The sequence below is a fragment of the Neodiprion fabricii genome, chromosome 6 (assembly GCF_021155785.1).
Source record: "Neodiprion fabricii isolate iyNeoFabr1 chromosome 6, iyNeoFabr1.1, whole genome shotgun sequence".
Lineage (NCBI taxonomy): Eukaryota > Metazoa > Arthropoda > Insecta > Hymenoptera > Diprionidae > Neodiprion > Neodiprion fabricii.
The window spans coordinates 9,551,457-9,578,210 of record NC_060244.1 but is presented as its reverse complement, the minus strand read 5'-3'; the positions used below and the strand labels follow the sequence as shown (position 1 = coordinate 9,578,210).

Below are 26,754 nucleotides of genomic sequence, written 5' to 3'. Positions count from 1 at the left end.
GACACAATGTATGTATTGTACGTCTGATTCACCGGAAATTGAGGTAAAAATAGAACCTAATTCATGATATACTTTACACAGAATCAGTGCGCCAAATCGTGCAAATACGTACTAGTAAGAAAGTTAGGATTATGTTTGTTTCTTAAAAACACGGTAATCTCGTTATTTTTCACCCTTCACGGGACGTAAAAATATCCTAGCCTTAGTTTTACTCCAAATATCGCGGCTCGTAAACAAATCTCATTCATCACACTGTCTCACCGTCTGCCTAGGAGAAGATAAAAATGGTAAAACACGTGTCAACCAACTGCTATTCGGATATTCTTAACTTACTCGGAGAAAAACCAAACTAGGTTCCTCATCTCCAAACCGGGTTCATTCCGATAAGCGGTGAACTTTGACTCCGACATTTTCGACGTCACAAAAATAGAATAAGTTTTTGGAGTAACCGGAGGGCGCGTATTAATCACCGTTCACAGTCCACGTCATTTGGTCTCTGTGAATAATTGTCAAGAACACAAGCATACGACTAATTTTAGCTTCGTGTCAATAAAATTTTTTATCTTTCGGTAGGGAAAACTGATATGAATGAGGGAAAGAAATCACTGCATAATGTTCACGACAATAATTGATGACTAAGAGTTTCCTGCACCATCTAAGAGTTTACGATGAATGTTACAGAGAAGGAAATGTCTTCTCCAAACAAATGGAGTACAAAAGTCAGGCATTCGTTTTTCACATTTCCTTTGAACAAGTCGTGCGTTAATTTTTTCTCGTGCACTTTAATCGGCAGACTGAATTGACACGCTTAAGAATCCCAAGTCTTACATGAAAGGATAGGAAAAAAGCCAGAGTTTTTACAAAATGTCCAAACGAAGCTCCAACATTGTTACATAGAAAAAAATGTACCTATTCGACTTGTTATATTCGATAAATAATTTCTTTAGCTCAACGATGACGTATTGAAATTAAATTTTGTTTTTTACTGGGGGGCTCTTTATACTGTGATTACTCGCTGTTAGTGATAAAACGATGAGAGAAAGTCTCTGCGATCAGGATTATTATGTACGAGCTTGAAGGGTTGTTGGAATAATAAGATGCATTATGCGATATAACGATATATTAGTTTATTGGCACCGAATGTCGTGCTTACTCCAACATTCTCGCGCTTGGACTCCTCTACTTTTGCACGCTCGTTTTTACCTCGTTGCTCTCGCGGTACGAATACTCACACATACACGGGTTACACGCTTCCATGCTCACACGTATTAACGGCTGCAGTTTTATGTATATACATACGTATAACAAAGATGAAAATGTTTCAACATTAAATTTCAATTATAGACACCTTTTCATTAACAACGTCAGAAAAATTGGATGACTGCACTACTTTTCACCGAAAAATTGGTATATTTCGTCTCATTCTATTGGAAAATGTCTCACGTTAACTGGCTTCGTCAGTTTCCAAAAAAACTACGGCGTATAAAATCGTTATACATAATAATTTACCGACATTGAACCTGTGATTCAACGATGTGAAAATTTCATTTACGAATAAAAACAGCTATTGCTAATCAGTATCAGACAAGCGGTATGAATTTTCCAGTGAAAAAGTAGTAGAATAATCAGGGTATCCACGCTGTGGCTAAAATAACGAAGTGTTTATAGTTGCATTTAAGTTGTGTAACATTTTCTCCTTAATTTTTTTTTTTTTTTTTTTTGCACTCAAATAAAGCTAGTTTAACTCAAACGACACTGATTAAAACTTTGTTCCGTCGCGTTTATTTATTTACTTATTCTTGCAATACTTTCCACACCTGACTGTGCATCCCATAAGTCAGGTAGATCCGAAAGCCGAACCCTGAATAATTCATCACGCCGATAAAAAAGGTGTCGCGATCTTTGTCGCATCGACTTGTTAACGAATTGTTATCTGGAATTCCTGCAATATTGTTACAGACGCTGAGGATGTCAGCCTCCGGCGGCGGGGGAGGAGGTGGAGGCGGAGGGGGAGCTCTCAGTCTGATGGGTTGCGTGCGAGAGGCATCGCCACCCCCTCAGGAACCAGCCAACCAGCTGGAATTTTCGGTTCAACCAAGCCTGGATGCTCAACCCAAAGGTTAGTCAATAAATTAGTCAAATGAGTCCCTGCATTATTAACCAGTGTTTTCTTTGCTTTGTACATGCCTGTTTGCTTCATTTTTTTTCTTCCCTCTTCACAAGCCGTAGAAAACAAAACGTGCACCTTTCACAAGTCTTTAATAACAACGAGTTAGTTGGACATTTTATGGAACTTCGACCATCGTCTAGCCTTGATCGTTTCGGATTTAATTATTGTTCTTTTTTTCTTATCGTATTGTATGTACCATATAGTGTCTGAACTGCGTAAAATGCACTCGTATTGTTTTATAATCCATTTTGAAATTTCAAATCCAGATCCGTAATCAGTGACCCAAAAAACCCCTTAATGACAAGGTTTCATATCGAATACGCAATTGTTAGCTTTTGGCACAAAACGTTGGTTTCGCATCCAATACTGAACTCGGTTAACAATAGTCGATTACTGTTCTTCCCTGTAGTGCACATTCTTCTAAAACTAAAACTTGTCATAGGATACGGTTAAATAACAAAAAACGTAACGTGTTTTTGAATAAATGAAAATTTACTCTTTCGAAATTGCATTCAACCATCTTAATACTAAATGCATATCACGTTAACAGCTTCGAACTATTGAATATTATGTATTTCACTAAGTTTTAACAACAAATTCTAATAATAATGTGGTGAAGCGGGTCAACAAATGTCACGTTGAAAATGGCATAAATTATTTTTAAAAAACACACATTTTTAAGTTTTGCGATCCCTAAATATCAACAAATTTCGATGAAACTTTGGAAAACGTTTTTATTTTGTGTTTTTTATAACGTATTGAATGAGCAGCTTCAAATTCGACAGCTTGATTTTTTGGCACAGTCTAATATACATATAATTTACATATACGTATATATAATAAACCAAATAAAATATTGACGAATAGTATTTTCACAAGAAATGTCTAAAAACAAGGTTTAACATGTATTCGTATAAATTCGCGAGGACCTTGGTTGACCTTTATTAAAATTTGTGAGAAATGACTCATACATTCAGTCAAATGATCCTGTCGATTTCTTATTTTTCTCTTCTTTTCAACACCAAATATTTAGCTCGCAAAACTAATTAGTAAACTTAACTACGACTTTCTTTTTTTTTTCCTTCATTATTTGCTTAGAAAAAAAATATACCAAGCAAAGATAATGTACGAAAACGAGAATAATCACGTTACTAGTTAGGTACAAGGGCCAACCGATTTTTCCCTAATTAGCGTTATCCCGACGCTTGTCGGACGGATCAGAAAATAATTCTCATTTAGCGGCTACAAGGTTTAAGAATAATTAGCAGTATAGGATCTTGTACGTTGATGATTAGCGTGTTCACATATGTGTATATATATATATATGTGTGTATGTATGTATGTATCCTGGCATGCACGAACGCCTCTTTTTATAGTTATTATATCACCCCGCATTCCCGTTATGTATGCATACATAATACAAATTTATGTATATGTGCCGTACTATACCTATGACAGCTATTTGCTCTCTAAACTTCGTGCGTTATATCGCTGCATACCAGAATCGGCTATACATATAGGCTAAAGTAAACACGTCACCGCGCCGTGCCGTTTTATTCAAATATTCATCAAGACGAGTAACTTTACAGTCATTGCAAACTGATCAAGGTATTGAAGAAAAATCACGAAAATTACATGCAATGCGGGAAAATAATTTCTCAACCTTATCAATCACGGAGCAGGATCTATTTTTATTTTTTATTCGAGGAAATGTCGTTTGTATCAATAAAAAAATTGCGCCAATACAACAATTTGTCTTGTCGAGTGAAACCACGTGTATTTGGATTAACAAAAAAATTCTTCCGTCATATATATGTATATATATAGATGAATACATGATTTAACAGTATGTTCAATTCAACGGAGAATCGATAAAAATCAAAGCTAATTATCATGAAAATATATCAATTCGTTTATTCATTTCTCTCTCCTTCTCTCACTCTCTCTCTGTATATTTACAACGCTGAAATGAAATAATTGAGTTCAAGGACGTTAATCTATTCAGATTCCACCGCGTTCTTCGAGCCGTGTATGACGAATTGAAATCCGACGGTCCGATTGTGTCTAATTAGAAGATCGAGGGGGGAAAGTACGGGATATTACGAAATTAGTGTACGCGGATGTCTGATTCGAGTGAATCGTCGTTGCACGGTTTCAATTCCAGTATAACACAATGCATATTATCTACCGCAGCATACTTCTCTGCGATTTTTTGCTATTTCTGATAGTATACCAATAGTTTGTCGATACTCGGGAGTAATTGTTATGATATAATGTAAATTGTCATTTTTAGAAACAAATTGATTGAAAAAAAAACCTGCATATAGTTTATTTGACCGTATTCGATTAAATTTGAAATTTTCGTCGGCCATATCGGATCCGTCATCTTGAATTTTTGAAATATGCTGTCAGATTCGTAACGAGTGACCAAAAACCACAGAATACCATCTTGTTGTAAAAATTGACTCAGCACAATAACGCGTGACTCTAATATAAGGGTTAACGCAGTAATTCTTACGTATATATACCCAGTACTGACAATGAGCTTCTAGCCTTTGACCTCGAGCCTTTAATGCGTTTTTATAGTACATGCATACGGGATATATATATATATAAGGCCTTGGTTTTCCAACGGTATAAATTATCCCCGCCACGCTACACACGAGATAATAAAATATCACATCTCGTCGTCGTGTGTGGTCCCCCTTTCAATTTACCCAACGAGAACGACCACCTACGCCATTTCATAGACAACCGGAATCTCTCGACCTACCTGCGGTCTATTCGCCATCAGAATGTGGAAGAAAAAATACGGAACTCGGTTGTTTCTTTTATTTCGTGCAAAATGTAAAATCTGGATTTCGGTGAAAAGTTTGTTTTTATCGATAGAAAGAAAATGCTCTCACGATATGCGGGCTAATGATCAGAAATTAGATAATTCCGATTATTAAATTTTACAAAAATTAAACTCGTCACATTTAATGGTAAGAACATTTTTACGATAGGATAGAAGAAAATTTCACCAGGATAGTTAATCTTGGTCAGAGTATATAATTTAACTGAATTGCAAGAACGAACCATTTTTTTTTTATCATGCGCAAATTCACAGTTCACTGATTTATTTCAATCACTGTAACGTTGTCGGTTTAACAAAAAAAGAAAACCCTTCAGCAAGGAGAAAATTTTCGTGGAAATAATATGAAACGGATATCACAACGCGTATGAAATTTCGTCACACATTCTTGATCGTGAATACAGTATCATGCATCACACATCATACATCATGCATGGTATTAACTCGGATGTTCAGAAAGTGACGTCACCCAAATTTTTTTTTTTCTTTTGACTTCATCGATCTACAGTGATCGCCGACGACGAAAATCAGCTAGCCAAATTTCTCAGTCTGGAAACAACCGCGCAATGGAGCGGACGGTTCCGCAAATTTCGAGTTATCGGGTTCTCTACCTCCTGGATCCTGCGTTCCGGGTCCGCTTCCTGGTGTAACTCGAGTTTCAGGACTAGCGCTTCGTAGTTTCTGCCCTCCAGGTACGCTACCTGGTGAAATGAGAAAACAGATTGTTTGAATTTATAAAATATATGAAGAAAATGTGGCGAAAGAATTTTATTCTCGCTTCAAAGAAATGTCACTTGATTCCAATGACAAAGTGATCATAAAAATAATTTGTGTTATCAAGTGAAATTACGTTTATTTGAATTGACTCAACATTTCTTTCCCCATATTTTACATCCATGTTTGGTAAATTCAATCCTTTTTTTTTTGCATCTGTAGTGTCATATGGTGACAGAATTTTACTTTATCGGTGTAAAAGCACATCAACGTGCATTCCGCATCAAACAAGTTTACGAAATTTTGAGATATATATCCTAGAGGCATCACACACACTTTTTCCATCAGACTTTACTTAACACTTTACTGAAGTTCACCTGCAGGCGTAATATTCCTCTCTTCGTCTTTTCGCACTGCAGTTACAACTATACGTCGCCGCGTCGGCGTGGAATTACTTGAATCTAACTTAAATCGATAACATTTAGTTTCGAGCACGTTGCAATTTTTTTTTTCTCTCTATGTACATTCCCAAAACAATGAATAGATTTCTTTCCAATTATTAACAGAGACCAGTTCTGTGAAAGGAACTTCAAGCTCTTATGGACAAAAATTCCATTACTGTAAAAAATTGACAAGTCAACATTTTTCGTAAAAAACGAATGGAAAAAAATTACCCGGTTTTTTTTTTTTTTAAAGCACGCAGCGTTACAAAAACCTAGAGCATGTGAACAGTGAAAATATTCCAGGTGATAATGTTCTCAGCTGCAGATATTTGTTTTTAGTAAACAACGTTAAATATTGTAGAAAAAAAATGCATTTCGCAAAAAGAAACCTTAGAAAAAAGGAAACGAGAATCTATTCTTTGGCTTTGGCTATTTTTGCATCGTTAGAAATAAATTTTATTCATGAAAAGTTTAAATTATTTCGCAGAATCATTTGCAAACGAATATCCAAATAACTGGTTTTTCAATATCATTTTTTCCTAACTCCTATTTTTATCTCCTTTTTTTCCTACCTCACGATTCTCAGCCGCTCAACGCAATTCCCCGAGGCGTTTCGTCTAGCGCCTACAGCAAAAGTCTAGACTTTTGATTGCGACGTAGGCTGCTGATGCATAAGATATCCATATAACGGATATATGCATATGACATAAGGCGTATGCCGAAAAATTCAATTTCGTTCATTCGTCGAATCAATTGAAACCAAATTATCTGATGAGGTTATTCTGAAATTAAACAGGTTAACCGGGAGTTCGTCATACTTTGAAAAAAATGAAGAAGTGAATTTAACCATCGGAATTAATTACATCAAACGAACAGAAACATTCAATTCAAACAATAGAAAATCCAATGTCAATCATTGCTTTAATCAGTTTCAATTAGGTCCCCAATAAATACCTGAGATGCATTTGAATGTTTGTTCTTCTGTATACAGTAGATTTTTATTATATACAAGGATTTTGCGAAAAAGATTTAAGCTGTGATTGGATTGTCAAGTTTATTTTTTTTTTTTTTTTATTTTTTTTTCAATCTCACGTAAAGTTAATGTAGGAGATGAGCTACATAAAACAAGCAGGAAGTTATTTTGACCGGTGTTGATGGGGACGGCCTAAGAACTTCCTGCTGGAATACGCTTCCACTCCATAAAACATTAACAACTGAAATTTTTTTATTCAAGTAATTCAAAAATTACGTAATCGACAAGATTTTATTAGTTCTAAACTAAATAAAGTTCGATTGAGAGTAAAATCATCAAAGTTCGTTGATCTATTCTAAAGATGTCATAATTTTTTTTTTTTTTTCTTTATATTGTTAGTCAACTAACTCTGAAACTACTGGACCCATAAATCCAAATCCATTTATTCGTTCTTCAAATATCGGACAAAAATTGATCACACACTCCCTTGGATCTTAAAATATTAAGACTTAGTGAAAGCTGAACTTTTCATTTCCGGTGCGATTGTCAGAAGAAAAAATTGAAATAGCCGAAAATTGGATTCATCACGCTTTTAAAATGGAACAGTTTTTAAGCCATCGCAGGCTTAATTTTTAGACGTTGATAAAAATTGAAGAATTACACAAATATTGAAAAACAAAAACCAAAGTTACGCTTATCACGTTTACGCGAAATCGAGACAAGATAAACCGGTATAACGAAAGCGGTAACTTGTAAATATCGCATTACTGTACGCGTGTAAAATTTGACCATTTCACGAAATTACGCGACGTGGCGGTGTAAAAAAAAAAAAAAATAGACACGATGGATGCGGACTCTAAACGTCGGGAAATATTTAACAATAAATCGTTTCTACCCGATGGAGGTGAGGTTGCAACCTTGAATGGTTTCCAGCCGTAAGTGAGTCACGTCGAGTCGACGTCGCCCTGGTTCACGGTTTACCGTCGGCTTGTGTAACGTGCTGACGTATATTTGATCCGTTCGACGATATAGGTAGCGAAAAATTTTACAGACTAATCGATCCGCGATGCCGAAAAATGGTTAAAAGTAGAACAGCAAAGGGAAGGATTTTTTACCGAAGCTTTAATTACCTCGTTAATATTCAATCGAAATAAGGAAGTGCAAAGAAATCATAATCGATACATTTTCTACACAAGTTGTGATCCGTGATGATAATTAATGCAGTATAACAGAATGTTGCACAGAAAATAAGAATCAAATTTTTTACGATGATTACGTATATTTTATTTAACTCGTATGGTGTGTACATACTAATTGTAAAACATGGTTTCTTTATCTCGAAAAAGAAAGCTGAACTCTGAAATAGAATAAGCCACTTACTTTGCATCTATCTCTTGGAAATACAATTCACAAACAATTCTTCATCCATATTTTGAAAATTGTAGGATTCGTGACATGACTTCGTTGATTGGTAACCGACAAAATTTTCAATAAAAAAAAACATTTAATTCTATTTTAAAAAAGGTTCACAGCAGTCATTCTTCAGTATGAAAAAATTCCAAACTGCGCCGTTTTTTTCCCCCCTCATTGTTAAGGAAACCATAAAATAAACTACCGAAGCATAATTACATGTTTCAGAAATATAACCTGCACGTAGTAAAAAGGAAAAAACGACTCAAACACGATGTGATTTATTATAGTTTTGCGAGTCAGTCGAGTCGGTATGGAATTCCCCGATTCGCAATCCTCTATTCTTGCAATAAACAAAGCTGATTACCGCAAAGTGTGATTCCAAGTTACGCAGCTTATTGTTGACAAAGCGAATGAGCATAGAAACGATCCTCGACGAATGAAACAACTAAGTAATTCATTCAATTAGCGGCTCGTTTATTTTCGTGTGATAGACTCAGGGGCTAGATAATTATGTACCCTCGTCAACGCCTTCCTACACATACCATCGTTAAGTTGCGTACGACACATTTATATATACCTATTAACTAGCAGCAGCGCGAATATTTTCAAACGCTTCGTTGTGTCAAAACTATCCGATACAGCGATATACTCTCCGTGGATTTTTTTTCTTCTAGAGCTCATCGAGAGCTCAAAAACTCCTAAACATGAATTTCCTCTATCTCTGAGGCTTTAGTCAGTGTTCGCATCAAAGTATCCGATCCCCCTCTTCCGATTTCGCTTACAAATATCGTTATATCTTTAAAACTATCGATATGGTTGTAACGAAATGCAGACTAAGGCTTTGGGCCAGACGTTGAACCTTTCTGTAGGAAAAAAAATAATCAAAATCGGTTCGGTATTTCTGGAGTCATGAGCCAACATCGGAAACAGAGAGAGACTAGAGAGAGAGAGAGAGAGAGAGAGAAACGTTGAGAGGTTGATATAGCTACCGCGCGGAGAAGAGATTATCGTTGCAGCAAGTTGCCTGTTGCTAACTCCTCGCCATATACGTATAAGTAATATAAACCAAGCGGAGGAAACCACCGTATTACTCTTGTTTTACACACGTATGCATCGCGAATATGTTCACGCGTAAAACGCGACGAATAAAAAGGTTGAAACGTTGAGAAATAGTGCAAAAAAAAAAAAATAAAAAAAATCAAGCAAATGAGCAAAGAAAAAAGACGTAAAAAATATACCCGTAGCTCGCAGGTTGTAACTTGTGACTTGTGCCCAAGGTCTGTATATATACGTACATACATGTATGTGGATATTACATGTGTGTTATATGCAACAGGTTTGTTGCCTCCCATATAAAGTGAAACGTATATTATGAGACCGGGAATTGTGACGCCACGAGCAACTCGCATATCCACTTTTGTTTTTGTACAAGGTATACTTATTATATACCTGTATGCATGTATGCCTATGTATGACTTGACATTAGATTATCTGGTTTATGCAAGTCTTTTTTTTTCTTATTTGGTCTTATTTCTTACGTTTCCGATCTCGTTTTTCCACCGTTTCGCTCTATCACCCTGGCAGGCTATGTGCAGACGGTTAGTTACTGCACGGCTGTTGAACTCAAAGTTTAAAGTACAGATTCGTCGTTGAAAAACTGCTGAAAGTGTGTTTAAACGAAAAATATTGACTACTTCCAACTCTCTTTGAATGGATTAAATTTGCAAGGAAAAAAAAAACGCGCGGCACGATTTCTGATACCGAAAAATTATTCAAATCTCAATTGTAGTCATTCATTTCCGCGTGTAAAACAATTTTGGCTATCGAATGACAAATGTCGTTATTGCGTAAGGAAATTCCTTCAGAAATTAACCATCGTGTAGTGAAATCGAACGAATTTACTAAATTTTCAACAATTTCGAAGCGATTTGAAATAAATCGCTTCCAAACGGATATTTAATCTTTTGTTTACAATTCCAATATTTTCTATACTTTTATATTTTTAAACAGACTTTCGTAGCTTGCGAATATAGCAATTTGACAAATACTCGATCCGTAAAACCGTCTCGTAATAAAATTAATTAAATTAAAAAAAAGTATCGACTCTTTGTCAAGATAACTGGAAAGAAATAACGGAAGTCGAATAATCGTCGGTCAAATAAAAAAGAAAACCAGCGAAAATTATAACGAAGCGAATTGCTGACACGAATAATCGGTACAGTCTTTCTAACAAGACAATAGATCCATAACTGTCCGTTGCAGCTAACGTCACGGGTAGATTAATTTTGCCCTGATATCCGTTTGCGATCTCGCTTTGCAATTATTTGTTAGATCTGACTTTATCCGGCTGTTAGGACTTCGTTTAAAACGATAATGATCACTGAACTGAATCGCAAAATAAATTCATCCTCCTCCATAGAAACTGTGCAGACGACTCGAGTAGGTGTAGAAGAGTGTTCGCAATCTTGCAAACATTGCACTTCGATATTATCGTATCGTGTACTGCCAATTGGGTTGAAGCGCTTGTTCGATAATTCTATTGCAATTGATCATTTTAATGTATTTTTTTTTATTCTGTATTATTATTATTTCTCTATCGCACAATCAGCAGTTTAATCATCATCGAGCAACAAATTTTCGGCAACGTTTCAGATGCTTGAAACGAAATATTTCGCCAATATCAGCTTTGATCACAGATTTCGTGATATATTTCAATTTGAAGAATTGCATACACAATTTCTCAAGTACGTCATCAACGGAAAACTTGAAATCTATCTTGAAACGAAAGTGTAGAGTTTGTTTTGCGGTAGGATTAAAATAAATTGGGAAAATGTGTTCGTCGCTTATATATAAAGATATTTATTGATCATACAAATTCCTACAATACGAATTATCAATATAGGCGCTTATATCTACAAAGCATTTATATACAGTTTATTACGTGCTGAACTTTGATTTATTCATTGAATTACTCAATTATTAATGATATATTATTATCATCTTTTCTTAAATATACTTTATATTCACAATAAATATTAATATCTGATCATCCGCGGCTGGTAACAAAGGTTTAATAACGATGCGAGAGAAAAAACATAAAGATAATAAATTTGTACACAGCAACTGCAGATTGTACACGGAATTTATGTATATGATAGCATGCATAAAATGTGTTGATATGCTTTTTCCGACGATAAGACACGAGTAATATAACCATAATTCATACGGATCTTCAGCCGTGTAACGTAATATCTAGTTTAAAATCAATAACACGCACGATCTTCCTTCTCATATGTGGAAATGTGTTGTATTTCTCTGAACGTACATTTCACGCTTTATGTAAGCTGATTTCCTGTCGAACATTTGCTACGCGATACAAGCTCGACGCTGCGGAAATCGAACGACGGTTCCGCATGTAAATACATATGTACGTATATGTAATGTGTATATAATATAATGTAATGTATAACGATTGGAAAATTCTAATCTTATCAACTGAAACGAACTGGTATCAGCGGCGAATGTTTTTTGCCATTCAGTCAAGTTATTCGTTTCGAGTGCCTGTCGTTTCAACTGCAAATGCGACGGAAGTATAACCTGTCCCGATGTCATTCGTTCAACGAATCGGATGATTATCTAGGTAAAAATTCTAATTGCTAATCTCTCTTTTCGATCCTTTCGACTCCGCTGTTCTCCAATATCATGAAACGAAAGATTTTTCTTCATTCGACGCGAGATCGCGTTCCATAAACTGCGCGTTGTTCTTCATTTCCTTATAATTTTAGTATCTCGTAAATCGTTCAATTCGGATTATGGATCAACAACTTCTCCTCTGGCTTTCGAATATCTCAGGTAAATTTTTACTTTATTCGTGATAACTCCATAAATGTATGCGCATATCTAAATCATAACTAAACATAACCAAAACTCGTTATCCGCAACTTGACGAACCCGAATGAAAATGCTGCCATGCGAGAGAATTTAACAACTACAAGTTATCCGCGTAAAACGCAACGTTTTTATTTCTCTTTGTTTCATTCAATTTTACTCCATGTTTCTTTACTTTTCCACAGTATTTTAACCGTTGAATGTATATAAATATATATATTTTATTTTTTATTTATTCACTCGTTTCTTCATTAATTTATTTTTCTGACAACGACGTACCCGTAAAACATTCCTCAGTTCAAAACATCTCGTCGAATTTGCAAAACAACAACTTCTATTGGCCACTGAGAGTCTGACGTCATTACAATTTAGCACCACGTGTTTGATTCCCTCTGATTGGCCGGAAATCTTCGTAAACGTCGCGAATCGCACGCAACATTTAAGAAAAAATGTCCACCAATGATAATAATAATAATAATAATAATAACTGCCAACAACATACCTGTAAAACAATTTTCATTCTTCGCGTGTGATGAATTGTGGCCTTTTTTTTTACACCGTTCATTATCTTATTTGGTTTAACGCGATCGAGGATTAGCTCATTTTTCTTCAGTTGTACAAATTTATCATGAAATTTTCATTAGGCAGATGCTTGTATAGATTTGCACACACGAATGTTAAGTGACTCATTGTCGCTTCGTCAGCTGCAGCGGATCGGACTCGAAAAATGTTCTATCGTGTTTCGATCTTCGATAATCGATCGCGTTAATTCTGATCTAATGGATAGGCAGACTAGGCCATAAAAATAAATAAAGAAATTATAATGAATGTAATGAAAAATTAGCACAATAAACGATGCCTGCGTCTGCGTATAAATATCACTTGTCGATATTATCTGGTGGAAACGAACCGATGTTCGTATTTAATTCTACTGGAAAAAAAAATCCACCCAAATATGTATTCAAGTGACGCATCGTCGTATAAAGCGCAGATCGTACAAACGTTAATTTTTCTTATCGATTAATTTCTGTCAGCGGGTTTATAAATATTTACATCGAAGGTCTAATCTCTTTTCAATGAAATCTGACCGTTAAATGGCTACATTAGCCGCGCATGTTACATTTGCAGAAATTTCGCAACGCTAGAGTGGATCATTTAATTAATTAATACAAGACACTCGATCGGATCTGAGAGCTGCGATAATATTAACTTGATCGCATTTATTCGAAAATCAATTTCGACCCTTTGCCTGAATGTACAGTCGATTTTCTTATCATTCTCAGCCCTCGAGAGCCAGGGATCTAATTATCTACTTTATTTGACGAAGAGACAAAGTAAGTCGTAGAAAATACGCTGGATCACGATTCAGTCGCCGATAGTAACATATCCTGCGTATTATTGAAGGTATTCGGTCAATTTTCGTGGAAATAATTTATCTGGGTGAGACTTTTTCTTTTGTACAATGACGACAACAGGCTTAGAAAATTCGTTTCATGGTCAATCTCCTAACTTGGGTCAATTTATTCACTGATAAATGCAGCGTGTCAAGAGGTCAATTTATAAGGATGTGTCACTCGTACAGTCCGATCGAAAAATTTCTTCGGCTAAAGAAAAATAAGTCAAACAATTATTGTTTGAGAAATGCGATGCAAGTTCCTCAACTGTTAATCGAGAAGTTTCAGTACCTACCGACTGCATATTTTCAATTAAAAATGGGCAAGCAACAGAAAAAAGCAAGGAAATCGATGTGATTTTGGCGATAAGAAAATTGTGAAATAACGTGATCCTCTAAAATCGTTACCAATTTATACTCTCTTACTTGGATATTCGTGCTTTTCAAATTTCTCTAAAGCTCAGAGAACAATGTTTTTATTAAATTTACGCAATTTTTCAGTCCGTCATTTCACAGCGTTTTCCTTTCAACAATATCACAAATATCGCAAAATTTTCGTGCGATACGTGGACCCAACTATCATAATCGTTATACCCACAAAACCAAAATAATGACTTGCAAATTCGTCAATTTATGTTAAACCCGTTATAAATTATAACAATCGAATCGTTATTCTTCTGAGATACGCTATAAATTTGATTGAGAAAGAAAAAAAAAAAAAAAATTGGCAGTATTAACTCAATTATCTTAACGATCTCTCCAACTCTGAAAAAACCGCCGAGTTCATTTATTGTATAAGATAATGTAAGCGTAAAAACTGTTTGCAATATTAACATATAAAAAGTAATCTGTTTGTCAAATTTTTATCCCGAATGTTTTAGAGCCAAAGAAAAGACGTTTTCACCCGTTACGAGGACTGCGAAAAATCTTCAGGCGAAAAAGCCGAGGCGCCGCCGATCTCAATGCAACTTCATGCAGCAACGCCGATGGCAACGATCACGTCCTCTCTTCTCGTGATCGCGAAGAAGTTACTTTGAGACACCCGGCTGGACGCCCCGAAGAATCCCGCAGTCGAAGCGCCAGCGAACTTCTAACGGACCCTTGCGACAGAGAAAGGTTTCGTAGACTTTCGAAAAGTTTTCCCGTTTTCATTTTTTTCTTCATCTTCTCCAATTTTTTTACGTTTTCAAGTTTTTTTTATTCTCACATCCGTAACACGTCATTTGCATATTAACGAAATATACAAGAAAGCAGGCAAAAAAAAAAATCTATCCGCGTATAAACCCGACTCTTTGAAATATATGTAGTTATTTTTTTTTTTGTAGTTTAGTTTCTTGAAATTTTAATCTTTCAACGGGGGCGACTCCACATAAGAAATTCATTGAATTTATTTGTAATTTTTACGTCTAATGAAAGTTCGATTTTAATTGATATTTCCCGGTCGTTTAAAGGTTAATAAGTTTTATTGATTTTATATAAAATTATGTCTGACAATGGTTTAAAAAGAAAAGAAAAAAATTGATAAGCCTCCGATCGATCAGACGAAGTTATTTATTCCTTTGTAGGAGTAACGTGAAATTTCTTCGCGTAAAATGAGTTATTTTTTTTTTTATTCTTTGAGCCACGTACAAAAAAGTAAATTAGTACGCATTCAACGAATCACGATTAATTAATGTTTTTTTTCAAATGCAGACAAGTTATAATTAAAAAGAAGAAGTCGTCGAGTCGTCCCTTTTTTTTTGTTTAATCTCACCAACTTGAAAAGAAAAATTTCTTCAACTTATTACATTTCTTAATTTCAATAGTTTCGAACACAAATTGTCAATTGCAGCTAAATTATCTCCCGTAATGTAAATATTTCAGTTCTCAAAAAACACTCTTGCTTAGCTTCAGACGGTTGAACGTTTTCATTCAAACAACAATAATTTCTTAACCACCTATGTTTCTTTCGTTATATTTTTCCTCTTTCTCACGAGAATCACTCTACAGTCCAAATAATATTCTCTTATCTAGGTAAAACGATAATTGGATAACGAACTAACAAACGAGTTTGGCACGCATGTGTTTCTTTTAGTACTACCGCCGAATCCAACGACTACTGGCCAAGAAAATACAGATCCGTCGTAGTATCTTTGAACCGTTACGAGCGGAACGAAACGTAAATATCTATCACAATGTGAAGAAAAATATCCTATTTGCTTTTGTCTAAGATTTTCTATTTCGTACGTACGTTAATTGTTTTTCAAGCTTGTTCTCCCCCCCCCCCCCCCCTTTTTCCCCAACTCTGCGTCGTAATGTTAATTTTTTAACTTCATGTACATCGTAACGTTTTATCGTTATCATAAGTGATGTTCGCTGTATGTAGTTTTCGTCGCTAAATTGTCGCTTTTGCTCTTTTCGTGGTATAATGTACATTAGGGTGATCCTTATTCCAATGCCTTTTAAAATTAATGCAAATATTACGTAAAAAAGTATATCCCTTAAAAAGTAGACGCAGTGGCAACAATTTTGCTCGAATAAAATTCCCTGACTTGTTCCGTCAAAAAATTCGGGATTCCCTTACGACCATGAGCTCCAGAAGTTGTGCACTTTGATTTTATAAATTTGGATCTCAAAACACATAGTATTTCTTCTTTTCACACGAATAATTAGAAATTGAACAATACTGTTTCCGAAAGTTAGCTTGACTGAATTTACATTAGCATAGCTCGTTTTAAAACGACTTATAAAAAAATTACATTTTACCCTATGATCCGTCATAATTCCCCGACTATTCCCGGTTTATCGCCACCCTGATTCGAGCTCCTTATTTCAAGATTACAACGTGCCCTAAAATCTTAACAGTTTCGAATAAAAAATACATGAGTTTTTTCAATCAGTTACTTCTTTCTTCTAAAAGATAAGATTGTAGAAAAAATTAATCCAATGCGTAAAATGGGACAAAAAGAAAATAACAAGAGTTATAATAAATATAGAAAAAAAATGGTCAAGTTAACAAAAAAAAAACTCCCATAATTATACCATCGAACGTCTTGAGAGGGCGAGAGATGAAAGTAAGAGGCAAAAATTGCCTGTTGATTCGGCGAAATTTTATACCCCTATTGCAAGTTTGAAGTGCCTCCTCAATCGGGCGAAGTAACTGACGTCTTTTTTCTCTCCAGGTTTCCTCGTTCTTATTATTTCTCATCGCTGTCTATCCTTCATTTTTGCGCGCTTTCTTCTTTTGTTTCCCCCCAAGTAGTCGGTCAAAGCTATTGTCTCTTCCGGATCATCTCAAATATTGAGGAACACCCTCTTTGAGAAAAAAAAAGTGCTGGGTAGTTGAGAAAATACATATAAGCAATTCCGCCATTTACAGGCAGGCGCCAAAATCATGTGCCAAAATTTTGATTACCATTGAAAAAAATACGCCTTTTTTGTGGCTTCGACGGATAAAAAAATTATTCTAATTCTTTCACAGAAAAGTTCGGAATTTCATTTTCAGAATGTAATACTTCTACATTTTCGATGCAATTATCCACATAATTATATTATATATATATATTTTTGCCATTAAAAAGCCATAAAGAAGCTATTTTTCTGCAGACAAGCTGTTTTTTAGCTGTTGCTAGAATTCTATATAAAAATGAATCTCACATTCGGAAAGTTCAGACGTTTGTAAATAAAACAAACACTACTAGTCATATTATCATTTAAAAATCTGAAGGTAAAAATTGGATAGAAAAATGAATCAAATCGTTTTTCGCAAACCTTTAGAACTAGAACTCTATAATTCGGGAAATATCCATATCTTATTACACCTGAAAACACGTCAAACTCACGTCGGAATCAAAATTTTGCCACCTGTCCGCTCACATCGATTATTCAGGGAATCGCCCGTACATACGCGCGAACCAGTAACTAAGAATCAGCTGATTCAATCGTCAAAATAATATCGAACGATAATATCATTGTTTTTATTTCTCTTCGTACACCGACCGATGCATCAATAAATAGGTATTTTCTAGCATTAGCTTATCGCTTCAATACGCCTCCTTATCCAGCTCTCGTATTTCCATATATGGCCAACCAGTCCACAAGCAGCGTTGGAACGAATAGCTGCGTGTTCGCCTTATACCTGCTCGTGACGAAATCGTTTTACGAAAAATTTTATCAAATTTCACATAATTATTGTCTCGCAATTTTTTTTGTCATAGTTATTTAAACGTTCACTAGTAAATCACCAACTAACTTGGTAAAAGTAGTAAAAAACGAGTAAATAAATTTTTAACCAAGTAACAATAATAACAATAACAGTAACAATAACAATAACATGTGAAACTCACCCCCGTAACGTTTATTGCAGCGTTTTCCTGCGACGGAGCGGAGTCGGCGAGGCGTTCGCAAAACTTCGAGGAGGACCCGGTCAGCTATCCGTATCTCACGACAGCGTTTTTCCAGGCGAAGTGCCGCAAACTCGTCCGCTCTCTTCGGTGGATCCGCTAGCCACCCTGGAGGTTGGTATTTGAAATTTATTCATAACACCAGACGTTTTTTTTTGTTCACTGAGGAAAGTTTCATGTGTTATAGTAACTGGAAAAATTCAGTAAAATTTTCGCAACGGTTGTAAGAAAATATAGCAACGGTGATCGTAATGAGAAAGAATAGTAACGGATACTAGACTTTCCGGTAACAGCTAAAAAGCTAATTTTCATTTTGTACCTGGAACTATATTTTTCGATTGTGGTAAAAAATGAAAATAGTTAAGGACTGAGCGGTAACCGGAAATAAAAATTTCTCTCGGTGTTATCGTAACGATTCTTGCTGAGGAAAAACCGTTATATCGCAATTTTGAAATTGTTTGAAATTCAGTGAACCGTAATAAAATAAAACACTCACTTCAACGTAATTGTAAAATTAAGAAAACAATGATGTTTTCCCGAATGTTTCGTTACGATAACGTTACCAACTTCAACTTCGCGATTTTTTTCAAGGCTTTTGCTAACGATACTTAAACGATAAGAAAATATTGCAAAACTCGCAACAGAAGTTAACAATTAGTCAATTGGGTCTGCCACGGAAATGATTGTTTTTAAACGATAGCGTACCTTGTAAATAATAATTCAAAATACGTATATCGAATAATATTGAAACATCACACAAGCAAAATGGCTAGTATTGTATAACCGATTTGAGATTCGAAAGTTTTTAAAATGGTCTGTTTTAACGCGATTTAACGTACCTAACCTAACCTCGAATGAATATTCTAAGCTGCAAAAAGCAGATCTTAGATACCTCGTAACGACGTCACGAAAATAATGTAAATTCGAAATACGAAAACACGACTCTAGTAACTCTTAAAGTACTTTCAACAATTTTTATCGATGAACTTGACACGTAAAACACCATAGTTTTCATGCTGTAAATCCATTTTTCTGGTAAACCCAATTGAAAAACAATTGAAACAAAACCAACAAACATTCACTGCGGTTCGAATTTTCTTCAGATTTGTAAAACACACACCACATTTTACCTTGATGGCGAAAAATCACCACGAAATTTTAAGACCGATCGGTTGAAGGGTATCCGAAATATTGCCCAAAATATGCTGCGGCTTATTGTCTAATCCTCACTGTTTTATTCCCGAAACCGAAACCTGCGCTTCTCTCCAACCGACCGGAAATCAGTCCAGTTTAGTATTCAGTATACGAATCGGAATAATTAGAATGAAGAGTGCCTGGCAAAACTCTGCTCTTTTAACAACTTCCATTCCAACGAATGGTTCACTTAGGTAAGTGTACCAGTTATTGACTTTTTTTGGTTGCATCTGTTAGATCCTTAGTTCTAAATTTACCAAAAATTAAACTTCTAGTGTCTAACGCTCTAGCAATTGGTTTTAGTCATCGAGAAATTGACAATTTGTGCCGTCAGTTTATAATTTTGGAAAATAAAGGGTCAATATTTGGGTTTAAACGCGTCAATAACTGGTAAACTTACCTTGCTCACTAGCCAATCGTACGTGTTTAGCCTTCGCGTAATGTTGACATTCGCCGTCCTTACCAGGGTACAATTTAACGCGTGAAAGTCATGCGTTCACGCAAAGGAAGCTCACATTGTGCCCAGACTTCGTAGTTCAATGACGTACAGCGTGAGTCTGTCGTCTTGTTCATCTGTTTCCAATTATCTATTTCGTGATCAGAAACGTGCCATTGTAACTGCCATTTTCACGATGTCGATCGGAGAAATGTGGAAAACCGGGAATTGTCAGGAAATTTACACGTGCCAGGAAATTTTCGAGAAACATCAGAAAATTCGGAATGTGTCCGGGAACTTTTGTACTTTTTTATCTCAGCAGTGTACAATTCATCAAAATTTTAAAAATTACCTTTCGTGAGACAAGTGACGGGGTTTGTGTAAAAATGTACAAGTGACGAAAAATATGCTTTTCGGAGGAATTTTAAGAATTGATAAATCGGTGTTAAGCACAACGTAAAATTTATGAAAAATATAAACACGTACTAAAAACAGTTGGTACTTTCAGATTAATATTCTTACCTTCGTGTTGAGAAAGAATGTTAAATCCTGATCTTCCGTTAGTTTCTGAAAGTTACAGTGTTTACTGATACGGTAACATATGGTATCTAATTTTATTTGAAATTGAACAGAAAGAAAAATAAGAGTATTTCAACTTTCGATGAAAACATGCGATGTTCAATGTTTAACTACCTTTTTTACACGATAAAAGTAAGTTGGTAAAATTAGGTTGAAATGAGTTCTTGAAAAGTGTATACTCTCGTTCGGAACATCCGGTAAATATCAGGGAATTTGGAATTTAAACATCCCGATTCGACGATCATCGTACCGTCTGAGAAAGCACAAGACCTGCGTGACGTGCAGGAGCTTTCGAAGCGGCAGCAAAATCGCAAAAGCTTTTTAACTCCCCGAACGCCCGGCCTGTACTAAGAATTTAGTAACCAAGAACACGACAACGGCTCTTCGGGTACAACTCGAAAGCAGAAAAAAAAATGTAAGCATCAAGTTTTTTGTTTATCACTTCTAACGTTGTGTCATCACAACGGGTCCAAAATTGAGTATTTATCAAGTATACACGTATGGTTGGTACATTGGACCCGTTTGTCATTTCGTATTCCAATTCTTACGAACATCTTTATGTACGTAAACGAGCACACGAAGAGGTTTTCACGCGAGTAAGACTCTGGAAGTTCGAAATTTATGCGAGGCTTCCAAGTCGTTTCGATTGTTGCGTTGTATCGAAACGTTGCGTGGTTTTTCCGAATGTCAGTAGATCGTTTTAGAACCCCGTTTCATCTCCTCGACGTTAAGCAAACCGAACCGGCGATGAGTTTTAACATGCCCACAAGTATTCTTAGAGCGCATACCAGGTTGCCTTGTCGGCTTTGCCTCTCACCATCGTTATCGTCGTGCTTTCTTTGCAGAACACCAAATGGCCATTACCTATTTTCGTCCGCAATAAGGTCAAGCGATTTAAATAGATTTATACGCTCACCGTCGCTGTTCAAACCCTTCGTGCAATATCTCGGCCGATATGAGGCCTGAAAGATTTACGCTTCTCAATTTTACCCATCCTTTGAACTTAATTCGCTGTGTTTACGACGCGCAATTCGATCTCGGCAATTGCGATCCAGGATTATTCTGAATTCGAGTCAATGAAGTGGTAACGATAAAATGGAGCAGATTCGTAAAAGAATCACAAGCAGATAGTCGAATTTAAACAGTGTTTGGTCACGTTTCCAGTCTTACAAACTGAATAATTATTATGAAACATGTTTCCTCCGTCTAAGAAGGATCGCCGTTGCTTCGTGATAATGTCACAATTACGCACAATTTTAAACAGTGATCAATTCGTTTAGTTGCAATTATTGATTTACTATTTCATTTGTCGACATAAGGATTTCATCTTCATACGTGCGTAACGCGTGCGTCATTCATAACGTGTTACTCGATATTTGGACTCACAAGTACCGAGAGAAATCAAATCTGGATAATTAATAAACGCATAACGTCAAATCGTTATTGTTAAAAATTTAATTCGATGTCGCTGGATCACAGGTACCGCATACAGTGCGAAACACGGATGACAAAAACACTTTATCTTTACGTAAAAAAAAGTATAACCTACTTTTCATTTTCACGGCCGGCCTTTTTTATTTTGCACCGACGTCAAAGGGGTCAATTTAATTAGCGAAGACACCATGATCGAGTGTATCGACACGGTGTCATTTCCCTGTTTGGCCGATGCGCGATAGCGAATTCCCAGCACGTTTTGAGATCGCTAACGTTACACATGAACTACGTGCATGCGGAATGTACACGTGTATAGACCGGTACATAGTAAAACATGACTCGCGTGACCGGTCTGCCGATCGTGAGTCAGGTCACGAGCAATTATCAAGTCTCTGATTAGGAATTAACCGTTAAATTAATAGCTATGGATGTCGTGAAAAAATGAAAAACCACTGGATAAAGACAACATGTCCCAATTGAAATTGGGAGAATTTTGTCATCTGTTTTTATTTCCATCCAAAGTATCATATTTTAAAACAAAGAACAAAAGCAATGGTAACTCGGTACGTACTTCGAAATTAAACGTTCAAACGTTATGTAAAGAGTGAATTATTAAAAAATATATAAAAATTGTTGGGAATGTTTCTCTTATCTTTTTCTCTCGTCATAGCAAGTGTCAAAGGCTCGAATGTGTGATTAATAAACGGTTTTCCGCAACGCTAAATATTTGTATTAACGAATTTAAATCACGTTTCAGCGAAGACCGTCAAAAATCAGCGAAACTGAAGGCAAAGAAACGTCGTCTCTAGTTACCCAGAAACACCGGATATCCCTTCAGGTATGTATAAAAAGATGTATCGAAAATTATAAGCGTCGAATAATCATTGTCAATAAAAAAAAAAACCGTCATACAATTTTTTATTTTAACAAATTAATATTTTTTTTATTTCCGCACCTGCAAGAATCATCCTATTTTCGGCAAATAAATTTTTCAACTAGTTCAAAATTGTTTTCTCTTACAAATCCAGAATTTGATCGTACAATAATTGATACTTATACCGTCTATTATAATTTGTTCATTGATAAATCGAGACGAGTAAGAAAAAAAGACATCGTGTACTTTCCTCGATTATCGTCACCGTGCAATTAGAAAATAAAATTTTCATATATAAGGCATTCCACACCAAATCGACCTACGTTAGACCCTCACCATCGGCGAATTTATTGATTTTTAATTACTGTGTACAGTGTACGAAAAAATCATATTTCACTGAGTTTAAAATGTTTTGGACCACAGGTTTGATTTTTACTGCTCTCGAAAATAACAAATCCCAATTTTCGAATGAATAGCCCCAATCGATTGGCTTCAAATTATACTCATGAAATCTTTGATAAAAAACGAAAATATCAGGATAGCAGCGGGCAAGCTTTTAGTTCAGAAGTTACCTACTAAACAAGTAATTGAAACGTTAGAGAGTAAAACTTTTACAAAAATACGAACCTGTAGTCCAAAAAATCTAAAACTGGTCAAAGATTTTTATTTATTTTTTTGTACACTCTACACCACACTTGGAAATAAAAAACATTGACGATGGTGAGGATCATACGTAGGTTGGTTTTATGTGGAATGCCTCATACATATACATAGATATACGAGTCTCGTGTTATTTCCGGTGTTGATTGAGCTGCCGTTTGATTGATAGGTGTTGGAGCAAATAAAGACCGTCATAGAAAGCAGAAACCAGGTCTCATCCAGCGACAGTACAATTCTACAAGTGAGTAATTCAAATTTAATATCACATTCAATGTCGATGTTCTATTATTATACACCCTATTATTAGCTAAGAATACCAACGAAATATACAGAAACGCAGAAACTGAACGAAAAGTGATGCGAAAATCTCCTGCAGCCTTTTAACCTTAACTGGTAACAAAAATAAAAAATAAAAAATTTAGCATACTAGACAGTTTTGACGGTGAATTAAACGGGCCTATACATTTTATAACCATACAACTCGCGTGTCAAAGATCCGTTCCGCGTGAAGCCTGAACTGTAAATTTTACACAATTCAACCTGAATCTGCATTAAACTTTGGTCATAGTACCTACGCGTCCAGAGATGAGGCTTATACGAACCGTTATTTACCTTGTTTTACCGTATGTATAAGTTTATTATACGTATACGTATACAGTGTAATACATTATAAAAGATAGCAAAGCGAAAGAATTCCGAGGAATACACGAAGCGTGACAATTAACGGTGAGAACGTTGCGTCGTCGTACCAAATTCACACTTATGTTAAATCCATTTTCTTACAGGCCTACATCACAAAAAATGATTGCTCGACACAATTTCATTCAAACGAAGCGGAAAATTCGTTTCATCATCAACGATATTTATCACAATTTTATTGAAATGAAATATATTTATTTCGAACAGATTTTCTCCCATTTTTTCTCGGAGTATTGAAAAACGCGCAGGGTTATTTGATTCCGGTCGATATTTGAGAAAGTTAATAGAAATAAAGTGATTTACCCATGTTTAAGAAAACATCGCGTTGATTATATTATACCGCGATTGTAATCGGAAATAGTCCTTTTTTACCTACTATTTTTTTGCACCGCTTTCAAATTTTGCATAGCGATATTTTTGACTGATTTTTTCTTATCTAAAAAAAGTTGAGATCCTGATAAACATATTGCTCGCCTTTTATTTTGTTTAAGTAAAACATCTCGATTCGCTCAAGGTTTCACACAGACGAGCTTGACTCATTTGTGTGGCTTCGATTTGTTTTAGTTTTGGAAAATAAGCCTGACTGACAAAGAGCCTTTTCAACTAACTAGGATATTCAGATCTTATCGTAACGCGCGGAATATACCGCAGATTATTTTCCGTGAAACACGACGATCCAGAGTTCATTAAATATCTTATATCGCTTCGCCGCTTCTCTCTACGAGGAGAAAAAATTCCGCGTTTAATGAAAATCGCGATAATTTTCAATCCCTTGATTGGATCAATATTTGAGAATATAATTAATAAATCATACTAAATTATCAGGAAAAGGTTTAAAGTCCTACTTCTTACAATTAGCCGCTCAGCGAGAGGTCCGCTGTGTAATTTAGCCGCTCCGTCAGTAATTCTAAGAAACTATATCAGCAGGAAACCACTATATGGTTAGATAATTATTATTCTCGTGGTGCGATTCTGCTTGTTCATAAGTATATTTTTATTCAAAGTGTAGTTATTCGTCGTCGAGCAGCAGGCCGAGTCGCACGTCAACGAGTCGATATTCATTCATTCCGATAAACCCGAGGATAAACTAAAATACAGTGACGTTTGACCATATTTGCAGACATTTTTGCCGGAGTGATTTTTACCGAGAAAAGCGAAGTGAATACGTAGAGTTAAAAAAAATAACTAACGAAAATAAGGAAACCCGGATAATTGCAAAAAGTGAAATATGACCGTCTTCGTCCGCTGGGAATCGTACTTTGGAAAGTTTAAATTGTTTTGAAGGGGTGTTTAGCCTCTGCAGGTTATCCCAAGAGCGTCACGAAAGCTGCAGATATATTACCGGGACCAGGTGAAAGGGTTGGCTCTTGGGAGCCTTGATAAAGTTACAAACTCGCAGGGAATTTTTCTGGATTTTCTGTATCAGGAGTTTACACACGTGGACAGCGTCATTATAAATTTTCGAAATGGGGGTGAGCCGGATATTTTCTAATTTATCGCCTTGCATTATATCGTTCGTTAAAATTTTTACCTTTCGCATTTGTAAGAATTTTTCGACCGATGGTTTTCCGATCCACGCACGCTTGTTGAAAAACAATATTTGTGAAAAAAAATATACGCTTGTCTGGAATTTCATTGTGAGATAGAGACGCGGCGTTTTTGTGTAATTCATTACAATCTCTGTTACACGGTAAAAAGAATAATCTGTTGGATTTATACAATGACGCGGTAATTATTAATAATTATATTAATTCTATGTATACTGCTCTTTTATGGAGTAAAAATGACAGGGACAGCGGTGAGAATTATTTATCATTAGACCAAGGTTTATATACATTGACAAATATTCTTCCAACTTGTTTAATATCAAAATTGCTGTAAATTTTTCTAAAAAAAAAACATAGTGTCAATTCAACAGATTATTTATCGAAGATATTACGAAGAACGAATTTGATTACAAGTTCGTTGTTACTGGCGTGTAAGAAAGTGTTGACCAAACGAAGTTATTTATATTTACTTTTTGTTTTTATTACAGAACCGGAGCTCGAGTAGCAACGTCTATTATGTTGAAGAGACGCAAACGAAGGTGAGTTAGAAATCAACTTGAAACATAAATTTACACTTGTATTGGCCTGTGCGGTTTGAAAATTTCACGAAAATGCTATAGCGTCAGAGTTTGGCACAATATTTCATAAGTTTCTGTGCGAAAATTCTGCAGAAATTCAAAAGTAGAACTATATCAATATATTACTGTGAGCAAAACATTGACTAAATACGTTATTTGATTTCCGCAAGTTGGTAACTGTATTGGCAAAAGCAAGAGAATTTTCGGATGTCTGAAATACTCTCGCGTGAAAATCGGTAAACGGTATTCACCATTTTTCACAGTTACGTAAAAAGTGTGAATTTTCAAAAGACGAAAAGTCAGCAGCATATTAAAATAGTTTAAAGAGTTCGTAAAAATAGCTATTATTGCGTGTGACTGAAATATTTGTACTTCTATGTGGCTCTATATTTTTTTCTACAACACCTCGATTTGTGCTAAGAATTTAGTACCCATAGTAAAATAGTAGGGCAATAAACATGTAATTGGAAATACCGAGGACTGAAATAGTCGCTGTAATACAATGATTGAGGCATAAATCGCC

The 26,754-nt window shown here is 35.5% G+C and overlaps 1 protein-coding gene across 1 annotated transcript in view; it reads left to right on the top strand.

Moving 5' to 3' along the window:
- Positions 1-12,127: 12,127 nt before the first annotated feature.
- Positions 12,128-26,754, top strand: part of LOC124184202 (flocculation protein FLO11-like) — a 39,004-nt gene continuing 24,377 nt past the window's right edge. The window contains exons 1-7 of the mRNA XM_046573623.1: positions 12,128-12,207; positions 14,730-14,964; positions 15,923-16,006; positions 18,194-18,344; positions 22,631-22,711; positions 23,577-23,648; positions 26,130-26,192. Coding sequence (XP_046429579.1) covers positions 12,147-12,207; positions 14,730-14,964; positions 15,923-16,006; positions 18,194-18,344; positions 22,631-22,711; positions 23,577-23,648; positions 26,130-26,192 — 747 coding nt within the window. The 5' untranslated portion in view covers positions 12,128-12,146. The remainder of the gene's footprint in view (positions 12,208-14,729; positions 14,965-15,922; positions 16,007-18,193; positions 18,345-22,630; positions 22,712-23,576; positions 23,649-26,129; positions 26,193-26,754) is intronic.